Below are 24024 nucleotides of genomic sequence, written 5' to 3'. Positions count from 1 at the left end.
AAATACTGGATTTATGGATTTGAGGTTTTCTTTTTGGTCTGTTTTATTTTCTATAACTAAATATGTAAATACTAGAGGCCCAGTGCACAAAAATTTGTGCACTTGAGGGGGATGGGGGGTCCCTCAGGCCGAACTGTGCCCTCTCGCAGTCTGGGACCCCTCAGGGGATGACCACCTGCTGGCTTAGGCCCGCTCCCCAGGGGATTGGGCCTAGGATGGCAATCAGACATCCCTCTGGCAGCCCGGCAGCCCTCGGAGGATGTCCACTTGCCAGCGGGGAGCAGGCCTAAACTGCAGTCGGACATCCTTAGCACTGCTGAATAGGCAGGAGAGGCTCTGTACTGGCAGCCAACAGCCTGGCTTGTGGCTGAGCAGAGCTCCTTGCATGTGAGAGCGCCCTGACCACCAGAGGGCAGCTTCTGCATTGAGCGTCTGCCCCCTGGTGGTCAGTGTGTGTCTTGGTGATCAGTCATTCCCAGTCCTTCTGCTGTTAGGGTCAGTTTCCATATTACCCGTTTACTATATAGGATAGAGGCCTGGTGCACGGGTGGGGACTAGCTGGTTTGCCCTGAAGGGTGTCCTGGATCAGGGTGGGGTCCTGCTTGGGTGCCTGGACAGCCTGGATGATGGGATGATGGCTGTTTGCAGCTGGTCACACCCCCTTCAGGGTGGCGGTCCATACTGGGGTGCCTGGCCAGCCTGGATGATGGGATGATGGCTGTTTGCAGCTGGTCACACCCCCTTCAGGGTGGCGGTCCATACTGGGGTGCCTGGCCAGCCTGGATGATGGGATGATGGCTGTTTGCAGCTGGTCACACACCCTTCAGGGTGGGGGTCCCCACTGGGGTGCCTGGCCAGTCTAGGTGAGGGGCTGAGGGCTGTTTTCAGGCTGGTGGGCGACTGAAGCTCCCAGCCTCTCTTTTTTTCTTTTTCTTTTTTATTCTGGGATTAATTTACCTTCTATAGCTGTCACTGGAGCTGAGAGCCGGCTCCAGCTCTGAAGCCGTTGCCGGCTGAAAGCAGGTACCTGCATTTGTTTAGATTCTATAATTGAAACTCTGCTGCCATCACTAGCGGCTCTAAGCTCTGAGCCCGCTGCTGGCTGAAAGCAGGTTTCTGGGGTTTGTTTAGGTTCTATAATTGCAACATTGTTTCATCCGGAGCTCAGAGCTGAGATGCGGCAGGCGGGGAACGTTGACTTCCTCCATCACTGGAGTAAGCAAGCCTCATGTTCATGTTCGCTTCAGCTGCCTAGCTGCAGGCCGCCATCTTGGCTGGCAGTTAATTTGCATATCTTGCTGATTAGCCAATGGGAAGGGTAGTGAAGTTATGGTTAATTACCATGTTTCCCTATTATTAGATAGGATAGCGATAATTATTTCCAGACTACATAGAGAAAAACAGTCATAGTTTTAGTCTGATGAATTTCTTTCTTGGTACAATAATTTCTATTTCTTCCTTAAGAAAAAAGTAAACATAACACATCACTTGAAAACAATGTGATCACATATAAAGTGTTAGTTTCATAAAACTGAAAGCAAACAATAACATCCTATCTAATAATAGACAAACATGGTAATTAACCGTACCTCCGACATGCTTCCCATTGGCTAATCCGGGTGATATGCAATTTAACTGCCAACCAAGATGGCGGCTGGCAGCCACGCAGCTGAAGCGAACAGGAAGCTTGCTTGCTCCAGTGATGGAGGAAGCCAAGGTTCCCCGCCTGGCGTGGCCCAGCTCTGAGCTCCGGATGCAACAATGTTGCAATTATAGAAGCTAAACAAATCCCAGAAACCTGCTTTCAGCCAGCAGCGGTCTCAGAGCTTAGAGCGCCAGTGATGGTAACAGAGTTTCAATTATAGAAGCTAAACAAACCCCAGATAACTGCTTTCAGCCAGCCACGGCCTCAGAGCTGGAGCCGGCTCTCAGCTCCAGTGACAGCTATAGAAGGTAAATAAATCCCAGAATAAAAAAAAAAAAAAGAAAGAAAGAAAAAGAAAAAAAAGAGGCTGGGAGTTTCAGTCACCTGCCAGCCTGAAAACGGCCCTCAGCCCCTCACCCAGATTGGCCAGGCACCCCAGTGGGGACCCCCACCCTGAAGGGGTTGTGACCAGCTGCAAACAGCCATCAGCCCCTCATCCAGGCTGGCCAGGCACCCAAGCAGGACCCCCACCCTGATCCGGGACACCCTTCAGAGAAAACCAGCTGGCCCCCACCCGTGCACCAGGCCTCTATCCTATATATTAAAAGGGTAATATGCAAACTGACCCTAACAGCAGAAAGACTGGGAATGATTGGTCACTATGACACACATTGACCACCAGGGGGCAGACGCTCAATGCAGGAGCTGCCCTCTGGTGGTCAGTGTGCTCCCACACAGGGGAGCTCTGCTCAGCCACAAGCCAGGCTGACAGCTGCCAGTACAGCGGTGGTGGTGGGAGCCTCTCCTGCCTCCTCAGCAGCACTAAGGATGTCCGACTGCAGTTTAAGTCTGCTCCTCGCTGGCAAGTGGACATCCCCCGAGGGCTGCCGGGCTGCCAGAGGGATGTCTGACTGCCATCTAGGCCCAATCCACTGGGGAGCAGGCCTAAGCCAGCAAGTGGTCACCCCCGAGGGGTCCCAGACTGCGAAAGGGCACAGGCCGGACTGAGGGCCCCCCCTATCGCAGAGTGCACAAATTTTTGTGCACCAGGCCTCTAGTATATTATATTTCCTCACATACTGTAGTCCCCCTCCTTCCCCCCGGCCCCGGGGTTTTTCTTTCTACGGATTCAGTTACCTGTGGCCAATCACCATCCAGAAATATTAAATAGAAAATTCCAGAAATAAATAATTCATAGTTTTTCAATTGTGGGCCATTCTGAGTAGTATGATGATGTCTCTTACCATCCAGCTCTGTCATACCCGGGAAATTAATCAGTCCTTTGTCCAGTGTATCCATGCTACACATACTACTCACCCTTAGTCTTTTAGTAGCCATCTGAGTTATCAGATCGACTGTTACAGTATCACAGGGCTGTGTTCAAGTAACACGTATTTTACTTAATAATGGCTCTAAAGCAGAAGAGTAGTGATGGTGGCAGTTCGGATATAACAAAGAAAAGCTGCAAAGTGCTCCATTTAAGTGAAAATGTGAAAGTTCTCAACTTAGAAAAGACAAAAAGCTGTATGCTGAGTTGTTAAGATCTAAAGTAAGAATGAACCTTCTACCCATGAAGTTGTGAAAAAGGAAAAGGTAATCCATGCTAGTTTTGCTGTTGCATCTCAAACTACAAAATGTATGGCAACAGTGCATGATAAGTGCTTAGTTAAGATGAAAAGGCACTAAATTAGTGAGTAGAAGACATGAACAGAAAACGTGTTCTGATTGATGGCAACAAGTTATACCAGAAAGCAATGTATATATATAAGAAGACTCCAACAAGGGACCCCCTGAAACTAGTGACCAGATTCACACAAGTTTTATTATTGTACTAGAGACCAGGTGCATGAAAATTCATGCACTGGGGGGGAAGAGGGGATCCCCTCAGCCCAGCCTATGACCTCTTGCAGTCTGGGACTCCTTCGGGGATGTCCAACTGATGGCTTAGGCCTGCTCCCCGGGGATCAGGTCTACACTGGCAGTCAGACATCCCTCTGGCAGCCCTGGAGCCCTCAGGGTATGTCCACCTGCTGGCTTAGGCCCACTGCCTGCACAGAACAGGCCTAAGCCGTTAGTCGGGCATCCTTAGCACTGCCACGGAGGTGGAAGAGGCTCCCGCCACTGCCGCTGCACTGGCCAGACATGAGCTGGCTTCTGGCTGAGCAGCGCTCCCCCTGTGGAAGCACACTGACCACTGGGGGCAGCTCCCGCATTGAGCGTCTGCCCCCTGGTGGTCATGGTGCTTCATAGTGACCAGTCATTCCCGGTCATTCTACCATTCAGGTCACAGTCATTCCCGGTCATTCTACCATTCAGGTCACAGTCATTCCCGGTCATTCCACCATTCAGGTCAATTTCATATTACCCTTTTATTATATAGGATTATTATATAGGATATTGTTATAAGTGTTCTATTTTATTATTTGTAATTGTTAATACTTATTTTGCCTAATCATAAATTAAACTTTATCACAGGTATGTATGTATATGAAAAAACACAGTATAAATAGGCTTCAGTGCTATCCACAGTGTCAGGCATCAATGGGGCATATTGGAACATATCTCGCACTGATATGTTCCATTTCCCAATCTTCACAATTATTTTAAGTAAAATGTTCCCACATTTATAATAATTGCCATACTAATATTTTCTATCAGACACTAAATAGCAATCACAGGAGCCCAGAGGTACATGAAAGATTTTAAGATTAATAATATTCATAAATGGTCCTTAAATTTGAGTATAATATTGCACAGGGAATATCTTTTCAACACCAAAAAGCACAAAGTTAAAAGAATAGACTTTTTAAATGTCATCATAGACTCTCATGGAAGATTATAGAATAGCATCATCTAAAATAAAGGAGTCTAAAACTTTAAAGTCAAAACAATAAGGAAACGGGAATACCAAATGTAAACACTCTCAGTATTAACTTATTACATTTGATTTATCTTGCTCAATTTTCCAATGCTTGGGAGTAAATATATATAATAAATAAATATATATATATATATATATATGTAAATATACATATAGTGATAACTATATCAATGGAGACTTAAATATTTTTGTTCTTATCATAAAAACTTTTTTTAAAAAAAGGAATACCTTCTATATTATTTTATACCTTTCCCATTTTTAGAGTGATAAATAACAAAAAAAGGTGAAAATAGTAATTATAACTAAGATTTTCAAAAATAAAAAAATAGTTGAAGTATATTTTCAAATATCCAAAATGCATTTTAAAATTTAACTTACTTCTCTTTAAGTTCTGATACTTTTTGACCAACAGAATTAAGAAGCTCCTCTAGTTTCCTTTTTCTGTCTTCAGTTTTCTTCAAATTTCTAAAATATAATTGAATTTTATAAAAGTTATTCTATTTTAGATACCAACAAAATGCAGCACTAGCACCTTAAAATGTAACTTTGAAGTAAATAAATGACAATGAAAACTATTAATAATCCAGTAGTCATAATACCTTTACTTAGAATTTGATATGAAAAGCAAAGCTAAAATTAAAAATGTATCTTCTGACTTAGCCATACCACTTACAGAAGCCTATCTTTAAAAATACTTGTATATGTAGATCTCGGGATAAAAATGGTAAACATAGTCAATTATCTACTATCTCTTCTAAAACTCTATGGAATGAAACCAAGGGAATAAAGATATACATGTACAAGAAGAAAGATAATGAAGGAGAAAAGTAATTCAATAAAATTTTGAAAGGTGATAACATACCAGAAATGCCACACAAGTTAAATGGCTTCAGGAAGAGAAGCTGAAAGAATTCTAAAATGCAGACAACAGGTACCTCTAAAACGCTCAGGAAATGCAGACAACAGAGGATTAACAGTCATTATTACAAAGTGTTTGACCTCAGATTGCCTCCCCCACTGAAAGCGTACTATCTTCTTAACACAATCCTGGAAGTCAAGCTTACACCCCTCACCCACCCCCATCCATCCTACCCACACCCTAGGCAGAAGCAATGAGGGTTCTTCTACAGAAATGACTGGCCTCTTTCCCCCAAAATACCCACAAACATTGAGAGTTGCTATCAAATGGCCAGGCCACACTGTTGCATGCTGCTGGGCATTTGTGCATTGCACAATCTCCTGGAGTTATCAAAACACAGACTGATATCCTGGCTGATGTGGCTCAGTTGGTTAGGCATCATCCATGCACCAAAGGGTTGCCGGTTCCATTCCAGTCAGGACACATGCCCAGGTTGTGGGCTCATCTCCAGTAAGGGGCGTGCAGGAGGCAGCCGATCAACATTTCGCTCTCACATCATTGTTTCTCTCTTTTTCCCCCTCCTTTCCTCTCTCTCTGAAAATCAATAAAAATTATTTTAAAAAAAAAACCATGAAATGAAAGGCCTCACTCTGCACCCCACATGTTGTATCTAATTCAGTAAGTCTGACTGAAGCTCAAAAATGTGTACTTTTAACAAGTTCCCAGGTGACACTGCTGCTTAAGGAACCACACTTGGAGAACCACCACAATAGAACAAGGCCTTCAAAATTGTGAGATCAAATTTTTTCTAGCCCAGTGTTCTAAACCCAGCCTAATTATTGATCACATATAATAGTATAATATAGATAATGTTAGACATTGAAAGATCTCAAAACATTTTTCATCCTATTTACCTTTGATTGGGAAGCTAATGTGAAGGAGGTGCTCTAGAAAAATGGACTAAACTAGGAAAGAGAAAGGCAAGGGCATTAATAAAAGAATGCAATCAGAAAAGAGACAAAGGTAATTCCCAGAAAAATGGTGAAGTGAAATCTCAAGATAATAGCTGTAAGCACCAGGCCTAGGGAAGAACTAATTCACATTGAAACACAAGGGAAAAGGCTCCAGAATGGGTAATGCTAAGAAAAAAGTAAGTAGAACATATAGATTCTGAATATGTTTTAGGGTCTGACAGGAAAACTGCGAATGAATATGTGTATGTACACAGAAAAAATAACCAACTGAATAATCTGAGCTAATTGTTAAGAACAACAAAGAGGTGTCCAAGAAAGGAAATATAAAACATGTCTCAGCTGTGGAAAACATACAGTCAAAATAATGTATAAATGTAACACAAATACTTCACAAAGTTACATTCAGAAAATTATAAAGTTTAGGGGGCTAAAAAAAATCTCCTTATCTAGAATAAGAATAATGTCAAAAACTGAACAATCAAGAATATAACATACCCCTTAGTCTGCATAAGAACAAAGGAAATACAATACAATGCTGACCTAGTAACAGCAAATTGATATTTTTAAACCCAAAAAATAAATGGTTAAATTTTCCCCCTGCCTTCCCAGAGAATGTTTTAGAAAATACACGCTAAACATTTCCTAGAACTTCGAAGGTAAAAACAAATATAAAAGCCCACTATTTCCAAAACCTACTTTTTTGTACTTTAATATTATCCCTCCATAAAACTTTAGATCTTTCTAAAAGAACTTCTACCAACTTATCCTTCCAACAGCATAATAATGGTAGGGAAAGTTATTGGTTCTTCTTTCCATCTCCTTCCAATTGGTTTTCCTCTTCTTGGTCTGATTAACGTTGAATTTGTAATTAGTTGACTCCTTTCATATGATTTAATGTTTTTAGCTTCCTTTTTAGATAAAGACAAGAAATCCTAAATAAGTCTTAATAAGATAACTAAATCATCAAATCGATGAAAATAAATCAAGGTTAGAACTGTTGGTATTTCCTGTCACTTACGACTCTAATCGTGCCTGCTCCGTTTCCAAAGGCTGGATTCGCTCCAGGACGTGGGAGTACTGCACGTTGGCTTTGACCCAGGCAGCCAAGGGAGCTGCGGCAGTGCTGGCACGCTTGGCATTCTGAAAAACCCATCAGTTAACCAGCTTCTTAACTTATTTTCAAGTAATAACAGAATTAATTCTAGCATATTTTACTTAAGCATTTATTTCACAAATGAAGGTTTTGGTGTAGCTAAAATAAAAAGAAAGTGAGTTGCTATTTGATTAAGTATGTCTCACTTCTTGCTTAAAAATCTTTCTGAATCTCATACAATCTTTAATATAATGATGTTTTATCAACATATTTAAGTATTCTATTAGTCAAATTTGTAATGACAAAGTCTGTCCGCAATAATGTTTAAGCATCAATTCTTTCTCTTCTCTACATGGAATGCATCTTTATTAAATAAAAGCAATTTCAAAACATGGCTTTTCATGTTAAAGAAGATGTATAAAACATTTTTAATAAGGGATCTAAAAAACATACCAGAATCATGGAGTTTAAACTATTCACTAAAATTAGATACAAGTATCCTAACACAGACATCTATTATTATCTGACAAGTACACAGGAAGAAAAAAAAACATACCAGGCAAGCTGGACCTGATATGGTAGACTGGGACCTTACCACTGACAGACCAGAGTAAGATTTAAAAATCACTTATGCTAATAAATATGCACCACGCCCCAACTTGGATTCTAGTCTACCTAATTCTGACAGTAAATGCTTACTACCTATAATATGTACAGCTTATTTTTAAAAACTTTTAGTTATTAGACAATCTAAGCAATTGATAATGTCATCACTTTTTAATTTGCAGGATATTATAAAGCACTGAAAAGGAATTTATGGCATAACTTTAAAAAAATTACCTTTGGATCAAAAGATCCTTTATTTTTATGAAGAAGTTCTTCAACACTGTCTCTTATTTCCTTTGGAATATTTCGTGCATCAAAAGTTGCTATGTCTTCTCTCACACCTCTTTTTGCGAGGAAGCTAAAATTAAAGCATATTATTTTAAATGAGGTTAAATAAAATTTGCTAGTTCTTACAAAAATATCAATTTAACAAAATAGCGTATGTAATAATTGTAATCTATTAGCTAACAAAAAATAGGGGACTGAAGTATGTAAGCTTTAAATGGACTATCCACATTTTTTATAAACAAGGAGGAACTACAAAAAGCTGCACAACAAATTTCCTAATATTCTGTGAATAACCTGTAGCAATGAAATAAGAAATTACAATCCTGTTATTCTACCTACATCCCTTTATGTGAACTACTTGGTACTCATATGTTCTAGGATATGCAAGAAATTTTTCTGCTTTCTAAGATATTTAAAGTGTTCTCTGAACCTAAATCTCCTCTCCCAACTCCAGATAGAAAAGGACTTTACTACCAATCTAAATCCTAAAATGTAACTGAATACCATAACAACACTGCTATAGTATAAAACCTGAAGCTGCATTGTTGCCTATTTAGTTAAGACTCAGTCTTTCCTAGTAGCTTGGACAGCGTGGCTCAGTGGTTGTGTCAACCTATGAACCAGGAGGTCACGGTTCAATTCCCAGTCAGGGCACATGCCCAGGTTGTGGGCTCAATTCCCAGTATGGGCATACAAGAGGCAGCCGACTGGTGATTCCATTCATTGATGTTTCTCTCTCTCTCTCTCTCTCTCTCTCTCTCTCTCTCTCTCTCTCTCTCTCTCTCTCCCTCCCTCCCTCCCACCCTCCCTCCCTCCCTCTCTCTTTCTCTCTGAAATCAATAAAAATATTTTTTTAAAAAACAAAAAGACTCAAGTCTTTCCTAGTATACATTTTTCTTGTGTTATTTATGGAGCTTTCACTCTCTCTGACTACACCAAGAGTGCCAAACTCTCTGGGCTAGTGACTATATTTTCTTCATCAGTAAATGTCAGTAAACACGATGTGAGTACCAAATAAATGATCATATCTTTTGAGACATTCTTAAAAGATTTTAAGGCTTTCCTGTTCTCCTCTTTTGACACTTTTAACAACTACTTATGGAGAAAGAAAAACGTAGATCTTGATATATTGTTACATAGAGTATCTTGAGATATCAGAGCAAAGTGTGAAACCAGATAATTAGATGAAGTTCAGTGTGAGAAACAAAATAACAAATATTTTAAAATATAAAGGAATGTGTAATTCATTGATGAAATAACATTTTTCACAAATTCAAAAACTTACCTTTTCATGCTTACCCAAGATGTATCAAAGATACCCATCAACCTTAAAACTCCTTCAAGAATGTCTCTGATGACATCAGGGGGCATACGCAGTGAGCGAATTTCTGAAAGAGATTCTGGCTTAATGTTTCCAACTGCTAGTTTCGCTTCATACACTAGAGGCTAAAAGACATAAAGGGCATTTTCAACTTCAAAACATATACATAAAAAAACTGTTAGCTCATTACAAATCATTGCATATTTGTCATTTCAATAAAATGACTCTAGTTAAACATGCTTTCTCTTCCAATATCAAAATGCTTTAAAACATAAAGTACAAAATGTTCAAGTCAAGAAAGTAAGAGTCCTTGCCATAACAGCATCACTCTCATCTGAAAGATCTAATTTGTTTTGAGACAAGTTGCCAGTTTCAAAGCTCTTTATATTCTAAGACTATTTAGTTAATTTAGTCAAATCTCCAGAAAAGGAGCCTAAGAGTTTGTCTTAATTTACCTACAACACAGTTTTTTCCTCCACAGTCAAAACAACATGATTCACAGGAAACAGATTATTTTTTTTATTACCATCAATTAATTTTCTTAATTCTCCTGGGAGAATTCCCTTCCTGCTTCTTTTACAAATAATATTCGAGTTACAGCCACATTTGATGCTATTAGAAAATAACTTCAGCAAATAATGTTTAAACTCCTATATACAATTGATAGTCAAAAATTAGTCTTACCTGTACCTCTTTTAATTCATCATCAATTTTGTTTTTTCTTTCTTCAATTTTAACAACTTCCTCTGCTATTCTGTGCTTCAGTTTTTCAAGTTCTGTCTTTTGCTCACTTGCATCCTACAGAAATATTTAAATGGAATCCCCACAAATTTTAATGCACTCGAAATTTAAAAGCATGATACCTAAAATATAAGTTTTTTCAAAATGACATTTTCTATTAAATGATTTTCTAATTTGACATCAGAATTTCTAAAGAGCCTGGAAAACCAATGATACAATATACTCTATTTACTATCAGGAAGTTCCTATGCTTTATATGTTTTAATTTTTTTGGACAGCAAAGCACTAAATGCTTATTATATATAAACCAAACAAGGCAGAAATACATGAATTAGAAAATGATTATAATACACATTTAACACTTGCAAAAAAAAAAAAAACCACCCAGAGAGGTTAGTACTATTATGCTAATTTCATAAATGAGGAACTAAAAATGAAGTCTTCTATAATTCTAACAGTAGAGACTAATAATTCTTAAAGACTACAGTATATTAGAAGTTTCTATACTTTATTTTAGAGAAAAATTAATTGAAATCATGACAATAATTTGATGACAAATATATGAACAAAATTAGTAAAAATTCAAAGGACACTAAATTTTATATATATATATGGCTAATATGCTAAGTTTCCAACCGTTCGAGCAGTAGCTCTGACGCGCATGATCACCAGGGGGCAGATGCACACTGCACAGGCATGGAAACATGGAACACACTGATGAATCTCAGAGAAAGAGCGGAGGAGGGAGTGCGGGAAGAGATTAACCACAGATCTTATATGCATACTAGAGGCCCTCTCAGCCTGGCCTGTGCCCTCTCACAATCCGGGACCCCTCAGGGGATGTCGGACTGCCACTTTCGGCTGATCCCCGCAGGCCAGGCCTAGGGACCCCACCACTCCATGAATCCAAGCACCAGGCCTCTAGTATATAAATAAGACACGAATTATTTGCTTGCTCCTGAAAGCAAAATCAAGGGTCCTACATACATAAAAATGCTTGAATACTATGAATGTTTGTATTTGTTTTTTTTATAATAATAGAAAAACCAAAGAGGAAATTAATCAAGAAACCTATCAAAAGTCCTTACAACAGTGGTTCTCAAACATATTATAATCATTCAGGGAGCTTAAAAATTAATGCCTGGTGTCCTATTGCCAAGTATGTTGATTTACTTATTCTGGATGCAGCTAGGCCACAGATATTTTTAAAGGCTTCCAAGGTGGTTCCAATCTCTAATCAAAATTGAGAATCACTGAACCAACCAACTTTTCCTATATCCCACTCTTTTCTTCAGGTACCTTACACATCATCAGCTCAATCGAATTTTCTACTTTCCACAAGCACCTCTCCCTTTGTATCTGCTACCATTCCTAAACAGGAAAAGTATTTTCTTTATCTCCACAATCAAAATCTTCTTTAAAGGCCCAGCTGATGTGTTCCTTCTTTTATTAAATTTCTCTTCCAAATGGAAGTTACCCTTACTCTGAGTTCCTATAATATTTAATTTGTACATGCCTCATGCCACCAACTTTAGAAGTTGCACAGTTTGGTATTTAAGCTGTCTCTCTTTTTTAAAAAAAAATAAAATAATAAACAGAAATGTCTGCTATTTACAATTAAGCAAAATTATTTAACTTATAATATGACATACACACTTATTCTTCTGTCAGCCAATACAACTAGCAACAGTCTTAGAAAAACCTCTTTTTAGAGTATCCCAGAGAAAAGAGTATTACAGCAGTCAATGTATATCACTCTTGTTCACTAGTCTGAGAGAACACAGACACCATAGTGTTGAATATTTTCATTTTATAAATACACAATTACTATTATCCTTACTTAGCCTTTACTTTTTCCATATTTCAAATCACTCTTTGAAGTTAAGAGGTATTTGACAGATGTTTTTCATAATCAAAATTGTCTGCTGCTTTAAATAAATATTTATATTAATTTGGTCCTAAACTGCCTTCAGAAAAAAGTTTTACAATATGAAAATTACATTTGATTTTCTGATACATCACTTACCAGGTCAGGGACTCAAAATTATCTTGGAAACACTGAATATGTACATAACCATCAATTATCTGGAAATGTTAAAAATTTCCCATATGCCAATGAATCTATTTTGACCTATCAGGTGAACTATCCCTTTCATTATGTCATTCGAATCAGTCCAGACAACCCTCTTTTAGAACTCACAATATGTAAGTCCCCTTCCCATATTCAGATTTCCAATGAAGATGACCAGACAAAAAGGAAGCCCCTTTTGTGAATAGTGAGAAGACAAAATAAAATATACTATATTTGAGAAAAAGGAAATATCATAAAATATCCTCTGAGAGCTAAGTTAGAGATACTGCTACACTGAAACAAACAAAAAAAAAAGAACACTCCCAAAAGGGAACATTAAGAGATTTAAAAAAAAAATTCCTGAAAAATAATATGACAGCAGAAATGAAAAATTCAGTAGGAGAATTAGAAAATAAAGTTGAGGAAATTAAAGCAAAACTATAGAGAAGAAAATAGGTTAGAAAACAAGAAAATTACAGAGCTAGACCAGGAAGCTCCAAGACAAAATAATAAATATTCTAAAAAGCAAGAACAGAGAAATGAAGGAAAAGGAATTATCACGAAAATAATTTAAGGAAATTACCCATACATTTCCAGGTGGATAGAACCCACATGGTATCTGATACATTGAATGAAAATAAACCTAAACCAAGGCAGAGTCATAACTTTCAGAGCAAGGAAAACAAAGATCTAAAAGATTTCAAGGGAGAGAAAAAACAGTTCACTTCAAAGGATCAAGAGTTAAAATAGCTTTGAGTGTGCCCTGGCTAGTGGGTCAGTTGGTTGAAGTGTCATCCTGTACACCAAAATGTTGCAGCTCAATTACCACTCAGAGCACGTACCTAGGTTGCGGGTTCAATCCCAGGTCGGGGTACATAAGGAAGGAAGGAAGGCAACCAATCAGTGTGTTTCTTTCTTTCTCTTTCTCTCTCTCTCTCTCTCTCTCTCTCTCTCTCTCTCTCTCTCTCTCTCTCTCTCTCTCCCTCTCTCTCAGTAAAAATCAATATGCCCTCAGGTGAGGATTGAAAAGAAAGGAGGAACCAAAAAGGTAATGTACGAGAGCATCATGAGAGGATATGAAGACATAAAAGAATACCTGGACAAAAAAAGAAATATTTGTGTAGATGGTTGTAAAGGAATGAAAAAAAAAAGTAAAAGAAATATTTGAAAGGGTTTAACAAAGAAAGGCAATGACAAAAGGGAATACAATTAAAATATTAAAAGATCATGAAAATATAAATAGAATGAATAAAGACTTATTTTATAAATACTGAGAATATAAAGACAGGGAAAACCCATGAAGCCTAACGAAGATAGCTTTTTTAAAAAAATACTCACCTAAGGATATGTTCATTGATGAGAGAGAGAGAGAGAGAGAGAGAGAGAGAGAGAGAGAGAGAAAGAGAAAACAATTTTTGTAAAAATAAAATATCAACTTAACTAGCAGAGGGTAAACAAATAAAATTGCTCATAGGCAAATCTATACAAATTTAAAATGTTTATATTTTTACATTTATGGGTTATAGATAAATTATTATATGATGAATTGAGGAGAAAATAGTTAACATTTAAAACAATGTGAAAATACCATGTTCTTTTACAAAAGCTCAAGTACACAATAATAGTAGTCAGACTCAGCATAGACAAGCAGTGTTTTCAAGTCACTTAAGTAAAAAGGTTATTTCTCACACTGATGAACAATCAGGTATGAATTGGCTCTCTATTGCTTGCATCCCTCTGCTCTCTGGACATCACCTGCATTGATACTGTGATCTCCTGAAGGGCAGCATCCGCCTCATCTTGCTTAGTTTTAAGTAACACACTTTGTTCTCCAGCTTTTCTGTTCAGTTCATCCACAAGAGCTTTAGCTTCATTTAGTTTAGATACACCAGCCTATATTAATAAAATATTGATTGGCAATATTTTTTAAAAGAAATTTCAGACACACACAGCCTATAATCTCAAGCAAAAATGCAAATGTGCACATATAAAACATTCACAAGTAAACTTAATTTTTTTTAAATGGCAAATTATACTGATTTATTCAATTGTATAACCATTAAGATATAGTAAAAGACTCCAAAGAGGCTTAAAAAACAGATTCTTAAAGCATCACAATAAAGCTAAACAGATCAACACATATTTGATAGTTTAAGCACGAGGTTTTTATCTACTGTAGTAGATGAGAAAGAAAATAGAAAGCAAGAAAAAATTCAGCAAATCTTTCCCATTTTCAGTCTCATAGATGGTGGTAAAAGAATTCATGGGCCATTTTTTGTATACTGAACATTTGGACTTGTCTGTCTAATACCTATATTTTTTATAAGACATTGCCTCACATGTGGTTCTGGTGGGTTATTCTTCAAAATCCTTGCCAATTCTTTGGGTGATCATTTGACTCTGGCCTGGCAATTATGGTATCCTACTGCCCATGAACAATCCAAGGAATAGACATGAAAAATATTACCTCTTTTCTATTACTTGGGTGTTTGTCAGAAAATTTAGGCAGATAGTAATGGCAAAAAAGGAATGTAACCAATATTTATTAATCCCCAATATAGAGGACAGTCATTGTACTGGTTCTTTAAATATATCCTTTATCTAATACACACACACACAACAACCACTGACCCAACTAAGCTGCAACTCAGCAAGCTTAAGTGATTTATCCACAGAAGTCTAGAGAACTAAATCAAGAAATTAACCCTCTCAAAGCATGTACAGTTAGTGGCTTAAAATAAATAAAAATTAATCATTAGAAAAATGGATAAAGATACTATAAATTAAGATAAATTCTAGTTTATTACACTAACAAAGAGAAGCTAAAACTTTAAAAAGAAAATGCTGACAACTTCTGAAGCTGGCATTTTAATGCCACATTTTGCTTAAACTCTAAAATTATAAAAGAGGAAAATATTCAGGAAGCACTGAGTGACATGGCTAGAATGTTTTATATAAAATATAACTTGAATGTTTATTATAAAGCATAATCATGGCTATGTTTTAATCAATAATAGGTACTTCAGAATTTTTTAAAATGCTTTCATGTGATAGGGACTTTTAATGACAGCAACATAAGCTATAATACCACAAAAATACCATATAGTTAAGAAGAGGAATAATTATTGAATCAAAAAATATAAAAACATTACTACAATTTAGTGGGCAATACAAACAAGGCATTTAATATAGTAAAATGTTTACTTATATTAAATATATACCACAGAAAACAAGGATTGTTGTTCTTATAGATAATTCAAGATTACCAATATTATACCTGTAAATGACTTTGCCTTTTTAATAATTCCTTTTTCTTGCTGCTACTAATGGCAGAATATACATGTAAGAAGGTCATATATCGGCTTGGTGTAGCACCATATGCTTTACAAGATTCGTGGATTAATAAAAATGATTTTAAAAAATCAGGATCAACTAGAAAGAGATAGAAAACAAAAATTACTTAATATATGCATGATCCATTAAGAATTAGAGAAAACAGGCTGCATGGACATGCTCCCAGGAATAGACTGAAATTAAAACTAAAATACAGAAAAACTTCATGAATAATCAACTGAAGACTCGCAGAAGAGAATCCTGATACCCAAGAACCAAAAATAGAGACTGCATAGAGACTGGTAGGAGTGGCAGAAGGGTGAAAGGGCTGGTTGGGCACCCATAGACAACAGCTGAAGTTCTGGAGAGATATTTCAGCTGTGGAGGATGCCACTGAGAACTCTGGGATCTAATCACCAAGCTGGGCCCCCCAGCAGAGAGCACTAAAATTGAGAAGGGTACCCACATAACATCTGGCTGTGAAAAGCAGTGGGGCTGCTGCCTGCCAGGGAGCAACAACTGAAAATTCAGGCACCCTCTTAAAACGCACAAAATTCCCTGTGGAGCCACTCACCTTGTGCTTAGGCAGAGGGAGGGCAGGGTGGACTGGAGCTATGAGAGCAGACACCACAATTGGGGACTCACAGGTTAGAGCTCAGAAGGCAGAGATGACCAGTTTCCTGTACTGAGTCATCACCTCATGGAACAGAGAACACCTTTCCCACACAAACATTTGCCCTGCTGGTGGGGGCGGGGAGGGGAGACACTTGACCTCACCCTATTGGAAAACACCTTGCCCTGAGGCCACTAAAGAGACTGAAAATAACAATTAGCCTCCAGGAAGAAGCAACTGCTCCATCCTGTTGAAGAAAAACTCTCACCACTGAGGACAATTACCTGGGGGCAATTCAAATCAAAATCCTATCAGTCTGTAGGCAGAGCCGGTCTCTGGAGGCTTTGAGTCTTTGCCTGATCGAATTAGCCAGAAACAGCATTTGACACTGTCCTGAACTAGAGATTGAGAGGTATAGAGGATCTACCTAATAAATAGTCACAAACCCAAACAGACAGCCAAAATGAGGTGACAAAGAAACAACCCCCAAATGAAAGAACAAGAGAATTCTCCTGAAGAGATAAATGAATCAGAGATAAGAAATTTATTTGAAACATTACCAGCGGTTCTCAACCTGTGGGTCGCGACCCCTTTGGCAGTCGAACGACCCTCTCACAGGGGTCACCTAAGACCATGCTGCATATCAGATATTTACATTACAATTCATAACAGTAGCAACATTACAGTTATGAAGTAGCAACAAAAATAATTTTATGGTTGGGGTCACAATATGAGGAACTGTATTTAAAGGGCCAGAAGGTTGCAAACCATTGCATTAGAGTCCTTATTCACAGATGACATGATATTGTACACTGAAAACCCTAAAGACTCCATCAAAAAATTATTAGACTTAATAAATGAATTCGGCAATGTAGCAGGATACAAAATTAACACCAAGAAATCTACGGCATTTCTATACACCAATAGTGAACTTACAGAAAGAGAGACTAAAAAAGTAATCCCATTTACCACTGCACCAAAAAAATTAAGATACCTAGGAATAAACCTAACTAAGGAGGTAAAAGACCTATACGCAGAAAACTACAGGACACTGAAAAAAAGAGATAGAGGAAGACATAAACAGATGGAAGAACATACCATGTTCATGGATTGGTAGAATCAACATCATCAAAATGTCCATACTACCCAAAGCAATCTATAGATTCAACGCACTCCCCATTAAAATACCAACGGCATATTTCACAGACCTAGAACAAACTTTCCAAAAATTCATCTGGAATAAAAAAATGACCCCGAATAGCTGCAACAATCCTGAGAAAGAAGAACAAAGTAGGTGGGATCTCAATACCAGATATCAAGCTGTATTACAAAGCCACTGTTCTCAAAACAGCCTGTCACAAGAACAGACATATAGATCAATGGAATAGAATAGAGAACCCAGAAATCGACCGAAACCACTATGCTCAATTAATATTTGACAAAGGAGGCATGAACATACAATGGAGTCAAGACAGTCACCTCAATAAATGGTGTTGGGAAAATTGGACAGATACATGCAAAAAAAATGAAACTAGTCCACCAACTTACACCATACACAAAAACAAACTCAAAATGGATAAAGGATTTAAACATAAAACGGGAAACCATAAAAATACTAGAGGAATCCACAGGCAGCAAAATCTCAGACATATGCCAAAGCAAATTCTTCACTGATACTGCTCCTAGGGGAAGGGAACTCATACAACTTAACAAAAGGAAGATAAACAACCCAATCAAAAAATGGGCAATGGATCTAAATAGATACTTTTCGAAAGATGACAGAAGAAAGCCCTAGCTGGTTTGGCTCACTGGATAGAGCGTCGGCCTGGGGACTGACGGGTCCCAGGTTCGATTCCAGTCAAGGGCATGTACCTTGGTTGCAGGCACATCCCCAGTAGGGGGTGTGCAGGAGGCAGCTGATAGGTGGTTCTCTCTCATCGATGTTTCTAACTCTCTATCCTTCTCCCTTCCTCTCTGTAAAAAATCAATAAAATATATTTTTTAAAAAAAGAAGACAGAAGAAAGGCCAAGAGACATATGAAAACATGCTCAAAGCCACTAATCATCCAAGAGATGCAAATCAAAACGACTAATGTTGTGGCCCCACCCCATAACAAAGAAACAGAATTTCCGGAGGATGAGGCCCAGAAATCAGGATTTTAAAAAGATTCCCAGGTGATTCTAATGTGCAGCCAAGGTTGAGAACCACTGGTTTAGATTGTTTTTGGAAATAATCTAAGTGCCCATCAGCAGCTGAATGGATGATTAAAAGGCTGTGATATATCTATACAATGGAATACTACACAGCTGTAAAAAAGAAAGAACTCTTATCATTTGCAACAGTATGGGTGGAACTGAAGAGCATCATACTAAGTGAAATAAGCCAGTCAGAGAAAGATAAATATCACATGATCTCACTCATATGTGGAATATAATGAACAACATAAACTGATGGACAAAAATAGACCCAGAGACATAGTAACATCTAAAAGATTGTCAAACCTCATAGGGAATGCAGGGGTGGGTGGAGGAGTGGGAGAGATCAACCAATAAACTCATATGCATATATGCATAACCCATAGACACAGATAATAGGATGGTGAAGGCTTGGTGGGGAGGGGATTGGAAGGGGCAACAGGGAGAAAAAAGAGACATATATAATACTTTCAACAATAAAGATTTACTGAAAAAAAGTTTAGGCTTCTAACGAAATACTCTAAGCAATAAGAAGGTGTTCAGATCACTGGAGTCAAATATCTATATATATATAAGTCTAAATGACTGTTACGACCAGTTGACCAGTCACTATGATGTGCACTGACCACCAGGGGCAGACGCTCAATGCAGCAGTTGCCCCCTGGTGGTCAGTGCGCTCCCACAGCCAACCTCCTGCAGCCCCTCCCCACACCCCAACCCCCCAGCCCCTGGCTAGGCAACCTCCTGGGGTCCCTCCCCCCAGGGCCGGCTGGCCCCCCAATAGGCTTCTATCACCGGCCAGGCCTAGGGACCCCACCCATGCATGAATTCATGCACTGGGCCTCTAGTATAATTATAAGTTTCTTAAATTCAAACAACAGATATTCTGTTAGGTCCTACATGAAATTACAAAAATATTTATTTAAAAACAAACAGGGCTTTAAAGTTTAGTTTTGATCAAAAGAGATATAACCTTGTTAGCTTAGTATCATTCAAATTCATAATCATTGTGAATCTTTAATGGATCTGTAACATTAGATGGCCATTTAAGAAATATAAATGATTTAAAATCAATTTCATTAAAAGTACCTGAATATTTTTTCTTATCTTCTTTTCTTTTTTTTTCACCATATTTTTCTTCACTACCTGTTTCATTGAATAACATTTCAGGTATCTAAAAATTGAAGAGCATTTCTGTAAACCTCAATTCAGTATGAAAAAATTTTAATAAATGCAATTATCAGAGGTTAAAAACCTTCAACACAGATACACACACATGCACATACACACATACACAATGCACACACAAACAGCAGTATCAATTGCACTTTTCTTCTAGGATTTTTTCCAGACTAAAAGAAAAAAATCAAAATATATACATCTTTAGAAGACATGATTTCCTAGACAAGATTTCACACATATCAACCATTAATTGATTGAAAAAAATGACACTTAAGAAAAGCTCCAATATCTCACTTCAAAGACAATTAGACTGAAATGAAGAAAATCACAATTTAGATTAAATTAGAAAATAATCACAAATGCCATTTTAAATCGCATAATAATTAAAATATGTGGCATAAAAATAACAAAATGCCTTCATGGCATAAAGCGATCCTAAGGGTCCTTTTTCTTTCTTGAATAAGAAATAACTAAAAGTATATGAAAACAATTTAATAAGTGATAATGCTAAAAACTATTGCCTAGTTATAACTAGGTTTATACTACTATCACAAATAAGAAAATAAAAACCTCATAAACAGATCATTATTACTACATAAAGTATGGTAATCTTATGTGGGAAACTGTTTATTGCCTTCACTATCTGATAAGCATAGACAGAGCACTCCCCGAAACCCCCCCCCGAAGGCTGGGTGCCTTTGAAGCCCGAGCTAGACGCCACCTCTGTTTGTCCAGACAGTGGTAGCTGAAACTACTCCCCCATTTATTATTATGTAAATCCTTGCTGATGGGCTAGTCTGCCTGTTGCAGGGGGTCACCTGCCTAGGGCTATGCTATGGGTGCATCCCAGATGAATAAAAGCTTGGTGAGGCCTGAGTACAGGGAGAAGTCCTTCGGGACTTGCCGCCTGGTCCCCCAATATTGCAAAATTATCTCGTGTCTTTTTCTCTCATTTGCTGTGCGGCTCCTCTTTCAGATACCGAACCCTACTCCACGTGAGTCGTGGAAGGAAACACTCAACAATCTTATAACATTATTACTATTTTAAAATATATAAAAACTCTTAGTTTCCTGGAAAAAAATAAAGCAATAGAACTATGAAGTTTTAAAATTAGGCCAAAAAGCTTCAACTTCTTTTGCCTAATTGTTAACATTGATACCAAGAGAAAACATAAGTAATTCACGTAACTAGGTCAAAAATCATTTTCTGAATTTCTCGGGCTGAATAAAATGTAAGCCAAAAGATTCCTGAACTAATGGAGGGCTTAAAAGGGCCATGACTCCCAAGCCAGAGAATTATTTTCTCAAACAGCTTCACTGATTCTGACAAAACGCTTAAACCTCTGTGAGAATATTTTAAATTTACACTTTTAAACAAATGAAAATGTTTCTTTGAAACTTGCTTTCTTTAAATAAATCTATTCCTTATGTTAGTTTGTGGCAAACATTTCACAACACACACATATATCAAAGCATCATGTTGTACACCTTAAATATATACAGTTTTTATTTGTCAACTAGAGGCCCGGTGCACGAAATTCATGCATGAAGTGGGGGGGTTCCCTCAGCTCAGCCTGCACCCTCTCTAATTGCGGACCCCTTGGGGGATGTCCGACTGCCGGTTCAGGCCCGATCCCACATGATGTCCTAAACCGGCAGTCAGACATCTCTCTCACAATCTGGGACCACTGGCTCCTAACTGCTCATCTGCCTGCCTGCCTGATCGCCCCTAACTGCCCTCCCCTGCCGGCCTGGTTGGCCCTAACTGCCTCTGCCTGCCTGCCTGATTGCCCCCAACTGCCCTCCTCTGCTGGCCTATTTGGTTCTGATTGGTCAGTTTCTATGCCAATCAGTGTCAAAAGCTCCTCCTCCTAGGCAGGCATTGGCTCTCTACAGCACCCAGATTTGGTTCTGATTAGTCGGTTTCAATGCCAGTCAGCGTCAAAAGTTCTGTCTCCTAGGCAGCCATTGGCTCCCCACAGCACCCAGATTTGGTTCTGATTGGTCGTGTCCTATACCAGTCAGCATCAAAAGCTCCACCTCGTAGACAGCCATTGGTTCTTCACAGAACCCACAATTGGTTCTAATTGGTCGGTTCCTATGCCAGTCAGCATCTCCAGGCCTATCACTGGGCTTGATCAGAGAGGTGGGGCTGAACAGCAGCCCCTGCCAGAGGCTGGGAGAGAAAGAAAGGCCTGGCCTCTGGCAAAGCCCAGAAAGAAAGAGGGAGAGAAAGAGTGAGGCAAGTATTGATCAACAGTTGCCACTGAGGCTGCGGATCAGACCTTGCCTCTCTCTCTGGGTCTCAGCCCCCTGGACAGTCAGTGCTAGGTCACCAGGCTGCAGCAGGGCAGTCAGTGCTGGGTTGCCATAGCAACCCAGCACTTACTGAAGGATTTCCAGGTTGGTCAGCCTTCGGTCGTGATCAGTCGTTACAACCCTGGGCTTTAATATATTAGAATTATATCTGAATAAAAGCCAAGGGGAAAAAATGGTCTATTCATGAACAGTATCCTACATTAGCAAAGTTGTTCTGCCCAAATTCTCCTATATTCCCTTTTGCCTCCACTTTTCCTCCTGGAGATAACAATAGCACTTTCTAAAAATTGAATGGGTTATTAACCCTACGATCTCCTATTAACACCCTCACCTCTTAATTCCTTGAACTGCTCTCTGTTTTCTTATCCACTATCTTGTTCTCAGCCCATCACCTGCACCCCAAATGGTCATATCAAGACCTTGTCATTAAAAATAACCAAAATCATTCCACAATCTCACTTTCAAACGTCCCACTCTTCCTCCACTACACTCTTATCTTCCCAGCTCATTCCCTTCACAATGTCAATAATCCTTAGACCCCATGGACTCCTCCAATCCATTAATTTGACCATCTTTATACTGTCATTCACTATCTTCTCATTATAATTTCTCAAATCCCTTGGCCTTCACTTGCTTTGTTATACACAAGTAGCAAAGCCCCAATCCTGGTTAAATGATAGTCACACCTTATTGGAGGTCTGCACTTATGAGTGCTCATGTGACTAGAGAAAAACACACAACAATGCTGATTGGCCTCAGTTGATCTCCATGATCACTAACCTCTAGAGAACCCTTAGTGCTACCTACATATTATCCTAAACCTTTCACTTTTTTACTCTTCTGAACTGCTATTTTATTTATCCTCGAACATAACTTCAAGACTCCAGAATCTGTTCCTTCAACTTTTCTCTCAACTAATAATCATTCTTCCTATTTCACTGAGAAAATAAAAACAATCAAAAGAGCGTCCAAAACTTCCCCAAACTGCACCTACCCTTGGACCTTTGCCCTTGTACTCTGCTTTCTTTCCTGTTATTATGGATGACATTTTCATTCTCCAAGCAAAGACCAATCCTTAATCTTTTCATCTGTGCCCTGGACTCATATGCTGTCCACTATCAATGACATTGCTCTAGCAAATTTTTCCTGTCTTTCCTGTAACATAATTTTTGCATATAAACAGGCTATATAATTTGTACCATCTTAAAACAAAACAAAAAAAAACCCCCACTTCCTCCAGTTACTGATCCATTTCTCTCTATACAACATAATTGGTTAAAAGAAATAACCATATTCAGTGTCTCTAATCCTCTCTTCTTATTCTTTCTGAAATGTATTCCAATATGGCTTTTTCTACTACTAATTAAAACTGCTTTATCAAAATCATCAATGACCTCCATGTTATTACACCCAATTTTCAGGCCTCATCTATTTTCATGAGTCATAGTTAATCCTTTCTTACTCCTTTGAAATGTTATCTTCACTTGGCTTCCAGGCTTCGATTGTCTTCACACTCTCCTGGTTTTCCACGTATTCTCTAGTAGCTCCTTCTCAGTTTCCTTGGCTGGTTCCTCCTCATCATATCAACTTCTTAATGTTTAAGTACCCCAGGGTTCAGTCCTTGGACTATTTCCTCTTTTGTGAACATTCAGTCCTTGGGTGACATCATTCAATCTCATAGCTTTAGATACCACCTATATCTGATAATTCCCCAATTTTTATCTGTATGCCTGACCTTTCCCCTGAACTCTAGATTCATATATCCAGCCTTATTAACCTTGCATTTTGGGTGTTTGACATTTCATATTAAACGCAAATAGCATAGCAATGATAGATTTTTTTTCAAAAAATTATTTTATTTAAAAATTGCTAATATCATTACTATGATGTTTTTATTATAAG

The 24024-nt window shown here is 38.3% G+C and overlaps 1 protein-coding gene across 3 annotated transcripts in view; it reads right to left on the bottom strand.

Annotated features, from left to right (window-relative positions):
• Positions 1–24024, bottom strand: part of DYNC2H1 (dynein cytoplasmic 2 heavy chain 1) — a 300856-nt gene that overhangs the window by 172916 nt on the left and 103916 nt on the right. For all 3 annotated transcript variants that reach the window (XM_036324418.1, XM_036324416.1, XM_036324417.1), the window contains exons 53-60: positions 19711–19795; positions 15757–15911; positions 14235–14372; positions 10352–10465; positions 9632–9792; positions 8293–8416; positions 7378–7499; positions 4905–4991 (exon numbers count right to left, since the gene is read on the bottom strand). In XM_036324418.1, coding sequence (XP_036180311.1) covers positions 4905–4991; positions 7378–7499; positions 8293–8416; positions 9632–9792; positions 10352–10465; positions 14235–14372; positions 15757–15911; positions 19711–19795 — 986 coding nt within the window. The remainder of the gene's footprint in view (positions 1–4904; positions 4992–7377; positions 7500–8292; positions 8417–9631; positions 9793–10351; positions 10466–14234; positions 14373–15756; positions 15912–19710; positions 19796–24024) is intronic.

Source organism: Myotis myotis, unplaced genomic scaffold (genome assembly GCF_014108235.1).
Source record: "Myotis myotis isolate mMyoMyo1 unplaced genomic scaffold, mMyoMyo1.p scaffold_m19_p_10, whole genome shotgun sequence".
In the NCBI taxonomy this organism is placed as follows: Eukaryota; Metazoa; Chordata; class Mammalia; order Chiroptera; family Vespertilionidae; genus Myotis; species Myotis myotis.
This window is presented reverse-complemented; position numbering and strand designations above follow the sequence as displayed.